Raw genomic sequence first — 19,439 nt, 5'->3', positions numbered from 1 at the left:
TGAGAAATTAAAGTTCTATTTTTACATGATCTGAGCAGCTGCATTTCAAGCTCTCTCCAGAAGGAAGAGTATTGAGGGTCCCTCACAGGAAGGAATTCCCAACTGCACCTTACTGAGTTTTCAATGGGGTTTCAATGGCATTTGGGCTGATGGTGGTGATATTAATCCAAGGTGTGGCAATCTGTAATGTTGGGGCGTTTTAACATAGATATAGGCAGGGTCTGAATCAATGTTGACATGACAGCCAGCTGGAATGGGAAAGAAAGAAGTGTGGTTATGTAAACACAGTTCACTCAGTTTGCTTTGGCCTGCTAGATAGTCAAGTCAACTGTTAGAATGGTGTTTTGCCCATTGTAACCAATTTGACTGTTGTGGGATCACAAACTGTGTTAACCCTAAATGCAGGAATTGGAAGATATGACCACCAATGCTTGCAGTTATTGGGCATGCAGAAGTCAGACTGTGTTTAACTCCATTCAAAGGAGAGAAACTGTCAGTGTAAAGAATCTTGGATGGACAGAGGCTCGATGGTTATAGATTAAGCTGGGGAGGAGGTGAGTCAGCAGGCTGCATCCTCTTCAGGCCTCAGTTGTCAGACTGGTTCAACCCGCTTCTCCCCACTGCTTCAATTATAGAGTTAAAGAAAGGCTTCATAAGGAGTCTCTTCTGTATGTAAATTTACTCCAGTGGTTGCTGAAATCTCTTGTGGCTGGTCTGTGCTCTGGGCTAAGAGCTGAAATGACTAGATTTGGCCCAGAGCCAAATCCACCACAAGCCAGCAGAAGATGTGACAAGCAGCATGAGCAGCCAATAGAGCAGTGACAGAAAGGCTCGAGGAGCAGCCAGCAGAGTGGTGGCAGCAAGGGGTGATGAATGGCCAGCGGAGCAGCGCCAGACAGCAGCGGGCAGATGGATGACAAGTGACCAGCAGAATGGGTGAGATGTCTCCTACCTCTTGCCCCTCCCATATATGAGGTGAACTCTGCAGATGCACCTCTGAACTCTGGTCTGCCCCTGACCAAGGGCAGCAACTGAGAATGGGGTGGAGAGAAGGAGAAGCAGCAAAGGAGCGGGGGGGGGGGGGATGAGAAGAGGAGGGGATACTTCAAAGTGGCAGTGCCACATGGAGTCTGGGGCCAGACCCCGGGTTCCATGCAGCTCTGCTACCCGGAAACGCCATATACAGCCCTGGGCCAACTGGGGCGTCCCCAGGCTGCACACGGCGTTTCAAAGCGACAGCACTGCATGGAGCCTGAGATCAGTTGGGGACTCCTTTGAAGTGTAGCAACAGCAAAATGCATCGACTATTCAATTAGTCAGTTACTCAATATTTAACATCCCTAATGTGAAGGGGACATTTACACTGCTGGACTTGAGAGCCTGAGAGAAAAAGGATGCTGCACAAACTACTTGAGCTGGGACATATACTAGTGGCTTTGGTTATGAACTTTGCTTGTGGAGTTTTCCCAAATTAATGCCATGTGACTTCTCTCCCTTTTTATTAAAAGTTTCTTTTCTACACTCAGAATCTGTGCTTGTGAGTGGGGAAGCATTGCCTCTGAGAAGTGCCATGGGGTTGTATGAATTTCTCAGGTTACTGGGTGGGGGCTTGAGCCAGTTCTGTGCTAGATGGATGGAGAGGAACCCCTAGATATTTAACCCGGCCCTGACTGCTGCCGGAGCTGCCTGGCAGAAGGGTTACACAAGTTTTTAGTGGAAAGATATTTTAAAGTTTTTTGTGGGCCCCCACTTTCTGCACTCAAAGTGCCAGAGTGGGGAAACAGCCCTGACAGGCCCATTAATACATTTTTAGTCATCCGGGAGTGGGAAGGGGAGAAAGCTGGGGTGGGTGGGTTATAGATTGTTGTAATAAGTCATAAATCCTGTCACTTCTCTGTCCAAGATTCTTAGAAGTTTTTTTCAAGAGGCAAAGGGATCACTTGTATCATGTGATGAGTTGCAGCTGGCCTGCCCAGTTCAGTGTACACCAACTGACTGATGTCTTCTAAATAAATATTTTAGAGAGTTTGTGCATCTGTCTGTGAGTTTGTCTGTCCATCTGTGAGTCTGTTTGTTCAAGAACTACTCCTAAACAGTAAGAGCTAGGGCCACCAAATTTGCTATGAAGCTTCCTCTTACCTTAACTTAAAGCAAAGTCAAAGTTTGGTTGTGCCAGAAAAATTGGTATTGTTTTCCATAACATGGAAAGGGAGGGGGCTGATCAGAGGGACAGCTATACTGCAGAGTGACCACTGGGGGCAGCCCCACCAGCAGGTGACAGATGGTGACAGAGCTGCCCACATTGTTGGCGTCCGGAACAGGTAAGTGCCTCTCACCCCAAACAGTGCTGGACAGGAGACGGAGCCCCCTGTCCATGAGCCCCACCATTGCAGCCCACCTCTGGGGACGTCCTAGGGCCTGGCAGCAAAGCCGTTCCACACCCAGGAGATGCCTCCTTACAAAGAGAGGCCAGAGCTGCGCACTGCGACCAGTCCCCCCACAGAAGAAATGTTCCCCAGAAGAGAGGCTGGGAATCACAGCCCACCTTCCTGTCAGAGAAGTGGTCGTCCCTCTGCCCAGGAGGGGACAGTTGGAGACTGATGCCAGCTGCAGAGGGTGGGGGACTGCTAGACGCTGCAGATGTCCTGCAGAGCCCTGCCCCCCAGGGTCCTCCACCCCCTGCCCTCAGTCCCCCCACACCAAACCCTGTGCCCTGAGTCCCCCAGCACCTCACCTCTGCCTTGAGCCTCCCCGGCACCAAAACCTGAGCCTCTCACTTCCTGCCCTCCCTCTAGCACCCTTCACCCCGTCCTGATTTCCCCCCAACCCTCACAGCCCCCTGCCCTCACTACTGAACCTCCACTGCTTACCCTGAGCCCCCACACTCTCAACCCCCTATCCTATCTTCCACACCACTACCCCCATCACTGGGTAAATCCTGTAATAATCTGTATATAATAGGTGGCATGTAAGATATACTTGGAAGACTAATAACTCAATGATCATTAATATTCTTGTGTGATATATGATGGGAAACAAGTCTGCCCTAGGAAAAAAAAGAATAAATCTCTTTTTCTTACTAGCCTGGTCATCAGACAAAGATTGAAGATCCATTTATAAACGAGATTTAAAAATGTATCAAGCAGTAAAGGAGACAGCATGAGGTCTACTCGTCTGATGGGAAGAGAAACTTTTTCTGGGCTATAAAAAACAATTAATTAGGTAACCATGTAACTGCTGAAAATTCTCAACGATTACACGGTTATATGCTGTGGGCATACTTATACTGCAGAGCCCACAGCACAGCTGACTCCCCAGTTACAGGGTGGCAGGCGGCTCCCTGGAAGCTGGTGTATGCCAGAAATCAACTTATAAGATGGCTCCCGGTGTGTGCCAGCTCCCACCTGCCTGCCCACTCCCAGTTTAAGAATCGGCTCCCCATGCAGACTGGCTCCCACCTGCCACTCTGTGCTGCTGCTTTTCATACAGGGGCAGCAATGTGGGAGGACAGCAGCCCCTGTCTGCAGGAGGCCCATGAGGCAGCAAGGGGGTGGGAACTGCATGTAGTTGTTTGGATTAACCAATAAGCCTAAAATTATCAGTTAATCATTTAAACGACTACACGCTAACATCCCTGCTCCATGGGTATTCCAGCTCCTGGCCCTGCTCCCATGGAGTTGGCTGCCATCCCGCACTGCTGACTCTGATACAGAGCCAGCAGTGCCGGGCTCCCTAGGAGAGGGCCCAAAAGCCCGCATGCAACCGTTAACGGTAACTGATAAACCCAGGCTTATCGGTTAACCCTTTAAACTGTTATACTATTACATCCCTACTATAAAGAGAGGGGGTAAGAACCTCAACTGATAAGCAACTGAATCCTCTGATTGATTATACAGTACATATGAGGAGTGAGGTGTTTTATGAAAGCCTACGACACTGGCAATTAATTTCACTGTGGAAGTGAATGAATTAATTCTAATTAAGTAATTATGAATACTCATTAATATTGTGCTTTACAGTTTGTGACCAAACAAAGAGAGAGTGGGATGTGAAATTCAGATTAACTTGCTAATCAAATCGATGATGCAATTTGCATCAACCATTCGATTGCTGAGAAGGGCGCCTCCATCCTTGAAGTGTAGCAACAGCCTCAAGGCTGTTGCTACACTTCAAAGGTGAAAGTGCTGTGTGGGAAGCACGAGGTCAGCAGGGAACTCAAGCAATTCCCTGCTGGCCCTGTGCTCCCTGCGGCATTTCAAAGCAGCAGCACCGCATGGAGCCCGGGGTCAACTGGGGACTCAGAACCCATAGCTGACCCCGGGGCTCCATGAGGCATTGCTGCTTGGAAACACTGCGTGCAACCCAGACCCAGCTTGGAGTCCAATCCCCAGGTGGCCCCAGGCTGCATGCAGTGTTTCAAAGTGGCAGACACTGGTCTCTACAAACTACTGCTGCTTTGAAGCACCCCCTTCTCTTTCCCGCCCCCCACCTTGCTACCTCTTTTCTGATAGAGTCAGCAAAGAGGGGGAAGTGACTAGTCGTTCATATCCTTAAGACAGTGTTAGGTCTCTTCCAGAAAGGAGTGAAATTAAGGTGTGGCCAAGAACAATAGATGCCCCGTTTACATTCCAATCAAGCAGAGGATTGGAAAGATTATAGGAAAAGAAGAACAGCATGATGTCATCCTGCCTCTTGAAACAAGTAATTAAACTTTGAGAGATAACAAGCAGAGTCAGAAAGCCATTTTGGCTTTTATCACAAAACAGATCAAAGTGCCAGAACTCTTGCAAGCTGAAAAAGACAGGTCCTTCAACCAATTGAGGGTCAGAAGTTGAAGTCTCTGTGAACGGAGGTGAGAAATCTGCTTAGGGAAAGACCTTTCACTTAGGAAGCCAAAGGAAGCCAGCATTTTGTACTTCTGTAGAAAAAGACCCTGACCGAGGGAAAGTCAGCCACGATGAGATGAAGAATACTAGGGAAGAGAAACTGTCTTCAACAAAATATGTACCTTGCAAGATTTAAGGTTTACATTTTTAGAAGTGTGTTTGTATTTTGTTTGTAACCCTTTCTAACTTTACCACTTTTCCTTGGCTTCATTTAACCTTGGTCCTATTGTTAATAAATTGATTTATTTAATAAACCAAATCAGTGCTGTGTTTGAAGGGAATCCATTAAATTAATAAGCTCTAATGTGGTTTTAGACTTTTTAAACAAACCAAGCTTATTATTTCTTGGAGTGGTCCAGGAGGGGGCTGGACACTTCAAGAGCAGATGGTTTTGGGAAACGTCAGGACTTGTAGTATGCTGAGAGTCACCCTGCATATAGAAACCAAGACTGATGGAAGCCAAGGTGGGGCTCTTGTGCTGTAGGTACACTGCTGGAGCCAGAGTTCCTGATCCAGGGCTATACAGCACTAAGGGTGTGATCAGCATGTTTGTCCACTGGCATCGAGGAGTAGAAGCCACTGCAATAGGGTATCTGAGGTACTAAGAGTTACAGAACAGACAGTGACACCACCCTTCAGTGGTCTGAACTGTACCCCAGAATGTGATACCAGGATAGGGCTGAGGATTCAGACAGGCCAGATTACCTGAATACACCCACTGTGATGAGAGCAGATCGACAACTCTGGAGATGAGACAAGCACCACCTCAAGGTCAGGATAAACTGATCTGACCAAAACCAGTATGAAGCAGCTCCCTGAAAACATAATCTAAAATGCTGATGACTGGATGACAAGGGAAACAATCTAGAGAAAAACACTCATTAAGAAATAATTGATTACAATATTGTGGATAAATCTCTGTAACATTTCCACATAACCATGTATCATTCTCATATAACTTTGTATTAAGAGATTTTATACAGGCAGTCCCCGGGTTACGCGGATCCGACTTATGTCGGATCGGTACTTACGAACGGGGCTCTGCACATTGGACAAATGTCTCAGACACTTCGCCAAAGGATCAATGCCCACAAAACAGATATTAGACAGGATCACAAAGAAAAAACAGTTTCTTGCCATTTCAACCAGAAAGGACACTGTCTCAACGACTTAATTACCTGCATCCTGCTCCAGAAGCCTTTTAAATCTGCACTTGAAAGGGAATCCTCTGAACTGTCATTCATGCTAAAATTCGACGTCCTACGTGTCGGTCTCAACAAAGACACCAACTATCTTACCCATTACAAAGATAGCTTCCCCAATAATCACCTCTAATACCATTAGCTCACAGACATTTACCTTCCTTCCCCACCTCCCCCCCCCCCCCCATCCCTCTTCTGTTCTGAAATGTGATTTGTCCTTTTCATATGTGTTCACTTTTTTTTAATTGTATCCTTTGGTATATATGGTTGTGACTATTTTCTTCCACTATTTGATCTGAGGAAGTGGGTCTGGCCCACGAAAGCTCATCATCTAATAAACCATCTTGTTAGTCTTTAAAGTGCTACATAGTCCTGTATTTTATTTCAATACCTGTGAAGTGAGCCTTGGGAGTCGAGCAGCATGTGCCTGTCCTTTGAAGGACTTTCTTTGAAGCAGCGTTAAAAAAGGTGAGGTGATGACTAACTTGCTGCCTGAGAGGGATAAATATGAGGCATCTTGCAGAGGGACTCCGGGTTTTCGTCTCGTCTTGTCAACATGGGAGCATCGATCGCGATCAGCAGAAGCCTGGCTCCACCCCGCCCTCATCTAACTCACCTGGCCAGTGCAGTTAGGAGGAGCAACTATTGGTTACAAGAAGACAGAGTGTGCTTGTGTGTGTGTGTGGGTGTGTGTGTGTGTGTACATGAGTGTAATGTATCAGATGCATATGATAAGTATTGATTGATCTATGTATGTTCAATAAATGTGGCGTGTTGCCTTATCCCCCTGAAAAAGATCCCAGGTGCTTCTTTTAAGTACAACAATATGCTTGTGCAAAACCCATATAGCTGAATGGGAGCAAACGACTATAAAAATGGGTTGTTTTGCTTTGGTTCTGTGGATTTGTCCTGTCAGAAGCCTCAGCGCATGAGATCGTGGCCAACAGAGCCTGGCTCTCCCTTCACTAAGTGGCCCTAGGTTGGTTCGAGCCTCAGTGCCCACGCACTATAACATCACTGGTGGAACTGTATGTGACTCTATGTGTCTGTCTAAATGCATGTGATTCTTGCATTGTACTCTCAATAAACTTGGCATATTGCCTTATCCCCTGAAAAAGATCCAGTTTTGCTTCTTATAAGCCTAATAGTATCATTCCCCCACTGCTGGAATCCTGTCTGTCTTATAGTGACAGTAGACTGTGCTCTCTCTTTGAAGGCGCATGCATGGAGAAGACAGAAAGCCAGGTTATCATATGGATTAACATACTCAAAGTTTGCAAATCCAGAATGTCTCAGAGGGGTAGCGTTTTAGTCTGTAACTTTAAAAGCAACAAGTAGTCCTGTGGCACCTTAGCGACTAACAAAAATAAATATACTGTCATGAACTTTTGTGGGCAAAACTCACTTCCTCAGACAATAAGGTGCTGCAGGACTATTTGCTGTTTTTTAAGCTTTTTCAGTTACAGACTAACATGGCTACTCCTCTGAAACTTCCTCAGATGTGCAGCTTCTGGATACCAATGCCTATCCACAAGAAGATATTTGTATCTGCACAGGGTTCTAAGAATAAACAGCATTTTGGGGTATATTCTTCTCTATTTCTGAGCAGTTTGTCCTGCATTTGGCGTTCTCAATTGTGATCCATGAAGGCACGGTTACAGGCCCATGCCGCCTGCCCCCAACTCCACCATGGGCTCAGGGTTTTGGCCCCATGGGGCACCAAGGCTCACAGACATGCTAAAAGACATACTGAAGAAGGGATCTAGGGGTCATAGTGGACCACAAGCTAAATATGTGTGTTGCAAAAAAAGCAAAAATGATTCTGAGATGCATTAACAGGAGTGTTGTGAGCCCGACAAGAAAATAACAGAACACCACTGGCCATCACTGGATAAAATCTCTCCAACGCATCATCAGTGATCTATAACCCATCCTGGACAATGATCCCTCGCTTTCACAGACCTTGGGAGGCAGGCTAGTCCTTGCCTACAGACAGCCCTCCAAACTGAAGCAAATTCTCACCAGCAACTATACACCCCACCACAGTAACTCTAACTCAGGAACCAATCCCTGCAACAAACCTCGGTGCCAACTCTGCCCACATATGTACACCAGCGACACAATCACAGGACCTAACTACATCAGCCACACCATCATGGGCTCATTCACCTGCACATCTACCAATGTAATATACGCCATCATGTGCCACCAATGCCCGTCTGCCATATACATTGGCCAAACTGGACAGTCCCTATGTAAAAGAAAAAACAGACACAAATCAGATGTCAGGAATGGTAACATACAAAAACCTGGAGGAGAACACTTCAGTCTCCCTGGACACACAGTAGCAGATTTAAAATTAGCCATCCTGCAACAACAAAAAATTCAAAAACAGACTTAAAAGAGAAACTGAAGAGCTGCAATTCATTTCCAAATTTGACACTATCAATATAGGATTAAACAAAGACTGTGAATGGCTAGCCAACTACAAAAGCAGTTTCTCCTCTCTTGGTGTTCACATCTTCACATCAGCTGCTAGAAGCAGGCTACATCCTCCCTGACTGTATTGACCTTGTTATCTCTGACCTTCCTCTTGATTGGTATTCCTTTCTTTTCATGTGCCTGTATATTTATAACTGCCTCTGGAATTTCCACTACATGCATCTGACGAAGTGGGTCTTTGCCCATGAAAGCTTATGCTCCAATAAATCTGTTAGTTTATAAAGTGCCACAGGACTTCTCGTTGGTCTAGATGGTACTTAGTCCTGCCATGAGGGCAGGGGCCTGGACTCGATGACCTCTCAAGGTCCTTTCCAGTTCTAGAGTTCTATGATTCTGAAACCAGCTTGCGCCCTCCCCACTCCATAGGCTGCAAATTCCCAGCTAAGAACTGCTTTAGACAAAAAACATCCTATCTCGATTTTAAAATTGCCAGGGATACAGAATCCACCACAACCCTTGCTAAACATAAACTGTTCCAATTTTACCCTCCATGCTAAAAATGTATGTATTATTTGCAGTCTGAATTTGTGCTTTAATTTACAGCCTTTGGATTATGTCATCTTTCTCTACTACACTGAAAAACCCATTGTTAAATAGTTCTCTGCTAGACTTAAGAGCCCATGCAGGAAATCAAGACACTCAACCTTCTTTTCATTAAATTAAATAGATTGACCTCCTGGGGTATGTCTAGACTACATGCCTCTGTCGCCAGAGGCATGTAAATTAGACTACCCGACATAGTCAATGAAGCCGGAATTTAAATATCCCCAGCTTCATTAAAATAAAAATGGACGCCACGCTGTGCCGGCTCAGCTGATCGTCGGCATAGCACGGCAGTCAAGATGCAGACTGGTCGACAGGGGAAGCCTTTGTTGACCGCTCCCTTATGCCTCGTGAAATGAGGTTTACAGGAGCAATTGACAAAAGCATTTCCTGTCAACCAATGTGCGTCTTGACTACTGCACAGTGCCGATGATCAGCTGAGCCGGCACAGCGTGGTGGCCATTTTTATTTTAATGAAGCTGGGGATATTTAAATTCTGGCTTCATTGACTGTGTCGGGTAGTCTAATTTACATGCCTCTGGCAACAAAGGCATGTAGTCTAGACATACCCCTTGATTCCATCGCCGTACACGATATTTTATAATCCTTTAATCATTCCTACAGCTCTTCTCTCAACCCTCTCCAGTTTATCAACATCCTTCTTGACCTGTGGACACCAGACCTGGACACAATATCCCAGTAGCAACTGCACAGGTGCACAACACAGAAGTAAAATATTCTTTCTGCTCTTACTCAAGATTCCCTATTTACGTAATCAAGGATGTATCACAATCCTTTTGGTCACAGCATTTCACTGGGAGTTCCCTTTCAGCTAATTAACTATCACAATCCTCAATCTTTTTCCAGCATCCCTGCTTCCCAAGATAAAATTTCCCAGCTTACATTCTTTGTTCCTTGATATATACATGTGTATTTTAGCAGAATTAAAAACACATATTATTTGCTTGTGTCCAGTTTACCAAGCAATCCAAATCACCAGTCTCCTTCATCAATTTAGTGGTCTGTTATCTGCAAACTTTATCAGTAATGATCTTCCATAGTGCAAGCCAGCGGTTCTCAAACTTCATTCCACCATGGCCACCTTCTGACTCCAAAAATTACTATTGGAGCCCAAGAGAGGGTCTGAAGCCTGAGCCCATGTGAGACCTGCTGTCCCGCGCAGGGGGCCTGTAACCTGAGTTCCATCATCCAGGACTGAAGCCAAAGTCTGCTTAGCCCACCACCCAGGCTAAAGCTCTCGGAATTTGGACCTTAGCAGTAAGGCTCAGGTTTTGGCTTTGGCCCCCTGCCAGTCTAATGCCAGCCCTGTTGACTCCATTAAAAAGGGCTGAATCCCGTTTTGGGATCCTGACCCACAATTTGAGAACGGCTGGTATAGGCCATAGGCTGCATACTGGAGGCCAGAAGAGAGCAGCCTCCCCGAACCTCACACCGCTGGAGAAGGGCAGTGGCAGATTCAGAACACCCTGAAAAATCTCAACCTGCCACAGGCCTAGGGCTACAGGAGCTCTTGCTTCGGGCAGTGGAGGAGGAGAAGTGAGGGAAGGCCGTGGGGGAAGGGACAGAGTAAAGAACTCCACTGCGGACCCAGCCAAGGCTGAGAGCTCAACCCCTATCAGGGCCAAACTTTCAGTCCCCCTCCCCTGTGCTCCCAATCGAGCAATCAGTCCTCCCCTCTCCCACTTCATCCAGAGCCAGAGGGAGAGGCTGTGAGCAGCACGTGGGATGGGGCCTCATCTGGAAGAGGCGGGCAGGGGGCTAGCCTCCCCTAGGCCAGCAGTTTCCAAATGCTGGTCCATGGCCCGCTGCCAGGCCATGCACCTCTCACTGCCAGTCAGTGGTGACTCTGGGGGCTGCGGTTGGGGTACACCGCTTCTGCCACGGCTCAAACTGAGTGATTGGGCAACAAAATGGCAAATGAAATTTAATGTGTAAAGTAATGCACGTTGGACAAAATAATCCCAACTATACATAGAGTATGATGGGGGCTAATTTGGCTACGACAAATAAGGAAAGAGATCTTGGAGTTATCGTGGATAGTTCCCTGAAAACTTCCACACAGTGTGCAGTGGCAGTCAAAAAGGCAAATAGGATGTTAGGAATTATTAAGAAAGGGATAGAAAATAAGACACAGAATATCGTACTGCCCCTGTAAAACTATGGTACGCCCACATCTTGAATACTGTGTACAAATGTGGTCTCCTCACCTCAAAAAAGATATTTTGGCCTTAGAAAGGGTTCAGAAAAGGGCAACTAAAATGATTAGGGGTTTGGAACGGGTCTCATATGAGAAGAGGTTAAAGCGACTGGGCCTTTTCAGTTTAGAAAAGAGGAGACTGAGAGGGGATATGATAGAGGTATATAAAATCATGAGTGGTGTGGAGAGGGTGAATAAAGAAAAGTTATTTATTAGTTCCCATAATAGAAGAACTAGAGGACACCAAATGAAATTAATGGGTAGCAGGTTTAAAACTAATAAAAGAAAGTTCTTCACGCAGCGCGTAGTCAACCTGTGGAACTCCTTGCCAGAGGAGGCTGTGAAGGCTAGGACTATAACAGAGTTTAAAGAGAAGCTAGATAATTTCATGGAGGTTGGGTCCATAAAAGGCTATTAGCCAGGGGATAGAAATGGTGTCCCTGGCCTCTGTTTGTCAGAGGCTGGAGATGGATGGCAGGAGACAAATCGCATGATCATTGTCTTCTGTCCACCCCCTCCGGGGCACCTGGTGCTGACCACTGTCGGCAGACAGACTACTGGGCTAGATGGACCTTTGGTCTGGCTCGGGACGGCCATTCTTATGTTCTAATTCTTTCCTGTAGAGACTGTCCAGTTTGGCCAATATACATGGCAGTGGGGCATTGTTAGCATAGATCCATTAGTGGATGTGCAGTTTTAATGAGCCTCTGATTTGGTGGCTGATGTGGTTGGGTCCAGTGATGAAATTGCTAGTGTAGATGTGTGGGCAGAGTTGGCACTGGGTCTGATTGCAGGGGTGAGTTCCTGGATGATTATGATGGTGTGCTGTGGGGTTACTGGAAAGAATTTTTTTGAGGTTAGGGGGTTGTCTGTAGGTAAGGATTGACCTTTCCCCCAAGGCCTCAAAGTGAGGGGACATTTTCCAGGATAGGCTGTAAATTGTTGATAATTCATTGGAGGAGTTTAAGTTGTGGCCTCTTTGAGAACAGATCCAAATAGTTATGCATCCACCTTATAGTAACCTCAACTAGGTTGTATTTCTTTAGTTTATTTATACAACAATATGTCCACCAGTTATAGGGCTTAAGGAATGGGTCTTTTGTTTTTTAAAACCTTGAAAAACTATATGCAGTGTTATTACAGGACAAAAAGTCTACACATCACCAATGAAGGATTGGCAATTAAACTCAAGGGCTAACTTTGCTCAGAAAGCAGACTGCTGTCAGCTAGTACCAATATACTGGCACCCAGACTGTTTCTAATCTAACTGACTATATTAATATTTGAAGACCAATTCCATGTATAGCACCAAGGGGCAAAACCAACCGTTTTTAGTCTTAATTCCTGATGTGTTAGCCGTACACCCTTCAAGCCACAAAAAGGCAAGACCTGCTCCGTTCAGTCAATCACCCAGGGCGAATACTACGACTGAACAATCCGCCGGGCCGGGATCGCTGGCAGGCCCAGGAGGGCTCAGCCCCACTCCTGGGAATCTCGGTGCGTTTTCGAGCGGAGCTGAAGGGACTGGCCGCAGCGGGGAGCCTGCGTAGGCTGGGGACGGCCACGCCGACGAGAAGGGAATCCTCCCGGGGAGGGAGGCGGGGAAGCAGGTGGCAGCTGGGCGCACGAGGGAGCGAGTGCCCGGCGGGGCGCGGACGGGCGCCGGGTACTCACAGCGGGTGCCAGCGCTCGGGCAGGCGGCGGTGCAGGGAGATGCGGTCGCTCAGGTAGATGTTGATCTGGTGCTGCTGGATACTCGCTTCCTGGAGGCTCTTCTCGGCCGGGCTCAGCTCCAGCCGCACCGCCTGGCCCAGCTCGCCCAGCGCCCCGGGGTCCAGGGGCGGCTTCTCGTACACGGGTCTCCGCAGGCGCTCGGGTTCCGCGGGCAGCGGTGGCTGGGGGGCTCCGCGGGCGGGACGCGCGGCTTCGTTCTCCGAGGGGACGCGGCGCCACACTAGGAAACCCAGCGCCGCCAGCAGCCCCAGGGCCAGTAGCGCCCCTCCTCCCCGGGGGAGCCTGCCCCGCCGGCCCCACCACTTGCGGCCAGTCAGCCCCGCCATCCCCGCGCGTGGAGCGCGGCCCGGGAACTTTGCAAAGTTTCACGCAGCTGCAGGAGCGACACAACTCCCCGAGAGCGGGCGCCAAACCTCCCCCTCCAGGAAACCCGGCCGGATCCTCCGCCAGCGGCTCCTCCCTTCTCCCCGCCCCATCGCCAGCGAGACCTGTAGAGCAGAGCCGGACCGAGCAGCCTAAGGAAGCCTCAGCCTAGCAAGAGAAACCCAGCCGCCGCCTGCCTGTAGTTACCAGGCACAGACTTTGCCCTGAACTCCCCAAAGGGCAGTTGGGCGTGGCTGCTGCCCTGCTCAGCTTGTGCGTCTGCTCCAGGGGGGGAGGAGGGGGCTCTTGCCGGGCTCCCACACCCGCGGCTGAAACCTCTCCCCAAATGCAAACAAATCACCACTGCTCGTGGACAGGAAAAGGCCCTCGGATTGGAAATGCCGGGCAGGAAGGAGCTCAACACCTGAAGCATCTGCCCTTGAGGGAGCTTCAGAAAAACAGAAAGAGCTCCTCACAGCTCCTAGGATCCCGTCCCCCTTGCACTCAGTGAGTGACCACGCCTCCCGGTGTGGTCAGGCCGGTCCCTTTTTAAGCTCTGTCCCAGTCATCCCGACAAAGGCCCACTTGTATTTACAAAGAAACAAAAGTAGGCTGAAGAGAGGAGGCATATGGCGAGGGGGTCAGTGGAGATGCCCGGCAGGATGCTGGGCTGGAGAGGGGAGGAGGAAGGGCACAAATATCGCTGGGACTGGGAGGCCACTGCTTTCATTATGGGAAGAAGAAAGGGGCCATCCCTGACAATTGGAGGGGAAAAAGACACTGTCACTCTTAAGTGTGGGTACAGCAATGGCATAGGAATGAATACACAAGAGCTCCCTTTCCTCCTTCCGAATGTGTCTCTGGAGTGCCTTAAATCCCTGCTGTCCCCAAACACACTAACTAAGGTCAGTAGGTGAAAATAACATTTGATATAGCGTTTACTGTGCAGCAACAGTATTTGTGATCATAGGTTTTCTTTGTAGGTTCTCTAGGATATAGAGCTTGCAGCCAGCTTCAGCTACTCATCATAGGTTCCCCTGGCTTCAACTCCTGCACTATACTCTAGCCCAGTGGTTCTCAAACTTTTTGGGCTCCAGAGCCCTTTATACGTGTAAAATTGACTGTATGTGTTGTACTTATGAGGTGCCCCAGTGGTCCACTGATTGTATGTGTTGTATCTATCGATGTTTCCAGTTTGTCAATCTTGCGGAGCCCCTGGAGATGTCTTGAGGAGCCCTGGGGCTCTGCGGAGCATAATTTGAGAAACACTTGCCTAGCCAGCCCTGCTTACCAACCTCAACCCTTCTTTGCAGCTGGACTCCACCTTTGTAGCCCACATCCCTCTGCTTCTTTTGCTTACAAAGTGATGCACTTTTCTTAGCAGTATTAAGACAGAATAACTTTGCAAATGCATGAAATGAGCAGCAGTCAGATATGATTCTCTAACAAAAAAGAATGTGAGATCACTTTTATTGTTTTGCTAGTGCAAGTTCGATGAAGTTATCATACATATTGTTTTTGGTATTAGTTGGAGATGGAAGTGAAAACCTTATGGTGTGTTGGAGTAAGTTAACTACAGTGTTGTAGACAGCATGAAGGTGGAAATGAATGCTCAAATCTTTCCACTTATTTCTTTTCTTTTAAAATTTTGTGTGTATGGGGTGTGTGTTGATGCAGCCTTCCCTGTCGATAAACATTAACAAAAAAGTATTACAACAAAACCACAGTTTCATTAGAAAATAGTGTGTGGGATGACAGAATTGAAGGGATCATCAAAGCTCTGTTATAATGAAAAAACAACTTTGATTTACACAAATTCCAGTGGAGATATAGATGACTCACATACTACATTCAGGGTAACAATTTGATAGATTTGTCCAGGACTGGGAGTCTATTCAAAGTTACACAATTTCAAATACCACAGGGTTACAGCAGCTGACATATTCCTACCAGTAGCCCAAAGACTTTGATATATTATGTATGCTATGAGCCAGCAATGGAATAGGATGTTAAGTGACAGAATTAATGAAGAAGTACAAAAAAGGATAACAGTTGCCAAAAAACTTGATGGTATTCCAGGGTTGACAGCTCTGCTGCAGGGAACCTGCAAGCTGCTGGACACTCCAGGCTGCTAGGTTTTCTTGCTATCCAACCTGGGGATGAATTGGGATTGTGCAGTAAAGGAGGCTGTTGTCTATGACACGTCCCTCATTTATTGCAGAATTGAGAGGTGTGTACTACTATTTGTGTGTACTGGGACAGCCAAGTCTAGGCCTGCCCAAAGTCAGAGCCCTCCTCTGCCCCCTCAACCAAGAGGGAGGAGCCATTGGATCCAGGCCAAGTGAGTACTGGGGACAACAAATGAAAAAAAACAAGGGACAGGAGGTAAAGCTAAAGATTGAAATTCTGTGATTCAGAATGATACACTGAGCAAAGAAAACACCTGCAGTGCCCACCGTTTTTCATAGATGTCTAAGGCCAGGTCTACACTGGTGGAGAAAATCAATGTAAGATAATGATAATTATGTAGTTGAAGTCAATGTATCTTACACTGATTTTCTTGGGTGGCCCCGTAGCAGGAGATTGATGGGAAAAATGCTCCTGTTGACTTTCCTTACTCCATGCAACTGCAAGGAGCATCGTGGACGACAGGGATGCCGTCAATGTTCAATTTAGTGGGTCTTTATTAGACCCACTCAATTGAATGCTGGAAGATTGACTGCCACAACCTCAATCTGCAGCAGTGAAGACAAGCCCTTAGGAATCAGGGAACACCATCAGAGGAACTCTGTACGTGTGATAGAATGAGGGACCAAAAATAGCACAACACTTTCAGAACACCACCTCCATCTAGCTTCCTCCTGGATGGCCATCTTGGGCACGTCCAGAAGGGTGTTGACAAGGAGGTCTGGCAACTTTGTGGTGCCACAAAAAAGAGCTGTATAAATGGAGAAGTGCAGGGAGAAATGCAGCCAATACAGGCAGTCCCCGGGTTACGTACAAGATAGGGACTGTAGGTTTGTTCTTAAGTTGAATCTGTATGTAAGTCGGAACTGGCGTCAGCCGCTGCTGAAACTGACCGCCAATTCTGACTTACATACAGAATCAACTTAAGAACCCCAAGCGTCCCCAAGTCAGCTGCTGCTGAAACTGATCAGCAGCTGATTCCAGGAAGCCCGGGGCAGAGCAACTCTGCCTCGGGCTTCCTGTAGTCAGCGCTGGTCAGTTTCAGCAGCGGCTAAATCAGGACGCCTGGGGCAGAGCAGCTGGGGTGCTGCTGGCTTAGTCCAGTAGCGCCCAGAGCGGCGCTGCGGGACCAACCGGCAGCGCCCCAGCTGCTCTGCCACAGGCGTCCAGAGAAAAGCCTAGTCTGCTGGGGGGGGGGGGGCGTACTAGCTGCGCCCCCCCCCCCACCCCAGCAGACCAGGAAGACGCGGGCGGTGGACCGAGACGCACCGCGGTCCCGCCGCCTGGGTCCTCCGCGGCTTTGCTCCCCGTCTCCCTGGTCTGCTGGAGACCAGCAGACCAGGGAGACGGGGAGCAAAGCCTCTGAGGACGCCGGCAGCGGGACAGCCGCGGGGCGTCTGGGCTGTCCCGCTGCTGGTTTTCCCCGCGGCTATGCAAAGTCTGGGGAAGCCGGCAGCAGAGCAGCCCAAGCGCGCCTGGGCTGCCTCGCTGCCCGAGCCCCCCCACGGCTTTGCTCAGCCTGGGGGGGGGGGCTTGGGCAGCGGGGGGGGGGGCTCGGGCAGCGGCTTTGCTCAGCCTGGGCTGCATCGCTGCATCGTTTCTGGCTTCCCCGAGGCTTTGCAAAGCCGCGGGGGGGGGGGGGGGGGTGTGAGGGCAGCGGCTTTGCTCCGCGTCTTCCTGGTCTGCAGACCAGGGAGACGCGGAGCAGCTTTTCTCGCCTGGAGTACACGGGCGGCAGAACCGCGAGGTCCCGCAGTCCGTGTACTCCGGGGCAGCCCCGTTCGTAACTGCGGATCCGACGTAAGTCGGATCCGCGTAAGTCGGGGACTGCCTGTACTTCAGTGAGAAGTTCAGGAGGAGCTTGTAAAGGTTCTTCAGCCTGCTGCACTCTACATCAAAGTGTGTCAGGATGTCCCATGCACTGCAGAAAGTACAGCTGTCAGGGGAGTTCATGAACTGTGCCAAGTATACTCCTGTGATTACAGCTCCATGGAGGAGCTGCCAACTAATATCCTCAGCAGGCTGAGGATTCCCAGGGTGTGTCTAGACTACATGCCTCCGTCGACGGAGGCATGTAGATTAGCCAGATCGGCAGAGGGAAATGAAGCCGCGATTAAAATAATCGCGGCTTCAATTAAATTTAAATGGCTGCCCCGCTCTGCCGATCAGCTGTTTCTCGGCAGATCGGGGCAGTCTGGACGCGCCGCGCCAACAAAGAAGCCTTTCTTGATCAGCACAGGTAACGAGGCATACATGTGCTGATCAAGAAAGGCTTCTTTGTCGGCGCGTCACGTCCAGACTGCCCCGATCTGCCGACAAACAGCTGATCGGCAGAGCGGGGCAGCCATTTAAATTTAAATGAAGCCGCGATTATTTTAATCGCGGCTTCATTTCCCTCTGCCGATCTGGCTAATCTACATGCCTCCGTCGACGGAGGCATGTGGTCTAGACACACCCCCAGAGTGGAGTACAGACTAGCCCACCAGGGCTCCCCACTCTCCTTAGGTTGCAGCAGCTCCCACCACTTGGTCTTGGGGCAGGACATGAAGATGAGTATAAGCTTGTGCAGATGTTTTCTGGGTGCAGCTCAGAAACAGACTGGGTGGCTACAGTGCCAGACTGAGCTGTAGTTGCGCCCTGGGCAGCGGGCGCGCAGCTCATGTACGGCCCTGCCCCCAAGGTGCACGGCGCCCCTTACCACTTGCATCAGGTGCCCCCCATAGGTTGGCGCCCTGAGCATCTGCCCAGCTAGCCCCCCCTTAATCTGGCCCTGGCTGGCTATCAGTCAGCTGTTTCAGGTGTCAGAGGTGAGTTGGTGAGTTTCAGGAGTAACGGGGATGAGGAGACCTACTCAGGACCTGATGAAGAAAATCAAGAGAAAGGGAACATAAGACTGCTCACCTCCTGGAACACATGACTGGGAATGTGCAATTTGGACAGTCCTTGACGCTGGCTGAGCACCATAGGGTCCACCCACTTTCTCTAATCAAGAGTCCAGGAGGTTTCTAATTAAGATGACACCAGCCAGGATCATCCTCTAGTGCACCAAAGTGGACTCTACCACCTGCACACAAAGGTGAAGGTTGTGTGACAGGGCTTCTGTGAGAAGATTGTCTCCCTCAGTGGCTAAGTACCTAGTCACTGAAACTAGTTTCCAGGTCCTAAGGAGGTCCTGGTAAAAGACTGGCAGCTCAAAGAAGTCCCATGGGAGATTTCTTAGGTGATGATAAAAGAGCCGCAAGTCATACTGAGGGTGTCACAAGGAGAAACATACCAATATATGCTATGCTCGACTACGTGCGATGTAAAGGAGTCTCTGAAGGCAGAGGGTGTGGACCTGGTTGCAGATGCATGCCAGAAGATATGCTTTTTAACCCCTCCTCCCCTTTTCACCAAGGTGTAGAACAGTGGTCCCCAACCTTTAGAGGTTCCCGGGCGTCTGAGGGCGGAGCCACTCACGCGCCGGGCGCTGGGGAGCCACGGGTCCAGGGGCACGCCGGGGCGGGGATGCCCTTGCACCCGGCGCTGGCATGTGCCCCAGGGCCGGGGCCGGCGCCACCGCCCGAGCCGCGCGCCTGGGGCCGTCGCCTCCAGTGTGCTGCGCGCCAGGGGCGGGGCCGGCCCAGGTTGTCGGCGGGCACGCACAAATGCCCCGGCGGGCGCCATAGCGCCCGCGGGCACCGTGTTGGGGATCACTGGTGTAGAATAAACAGAAGCCACAGTCAGTCTTCCAAAGGAGTTGGCTATAAGATTGAACAGCAGACCAGGTCTAATGGTTGTCAAGGGCATAGAGCTCTTCCTGCT

At 49.2% G+C, this 19,439-nt stretch overlaps 1 protein-coding gene across 1 annotated transcript in view; it reads right to left on the bottom strand.

Moving 5' to 3' along the window:
* Window positions 1-13,917, bottom strand: part of GALNT12 (polypeptide N-acetylgalactosaminyltransferase 12) — a 73,300-nt gene extending 59,383 nt beyond the window's left edge. The window contains exon 1 of the mRNA XM_006137085.2: window positions 13,026-13,917. Within this exon, the coding sequence (XP_006137147.2) occupies window positions 13,026-13,411 (386 nt within the window). The 5' untranslated portion in view covers window positions 13,412-13,917. The remainder of the gene's footprint in view (window positions 1-13,025) is intronic.
* Window positions 13,918-19,439: the final 5,522 nt, after the last annotated feature.

This window comes from Pelodiscus sinensis, chromosome 2, assembly GCF_049634645.1.
Source record: "Pelodiscus sinensis isolate JC-2024 chromosome 2, ASM4963464v1, whole genome shotgun sequence".
In the NCBI taxonomy this organism is placed as follows: domain Eukaryota; kingdom Metazoa; phylum Chordata; order Testudines; family Trionychidae; genus Pelodiscus; species Pelodiscus sinensis.
Note: the sequence above shows the minus strand (reverse complement) of the source record. Positions and strands in the feature narration are given on the sequence as shown.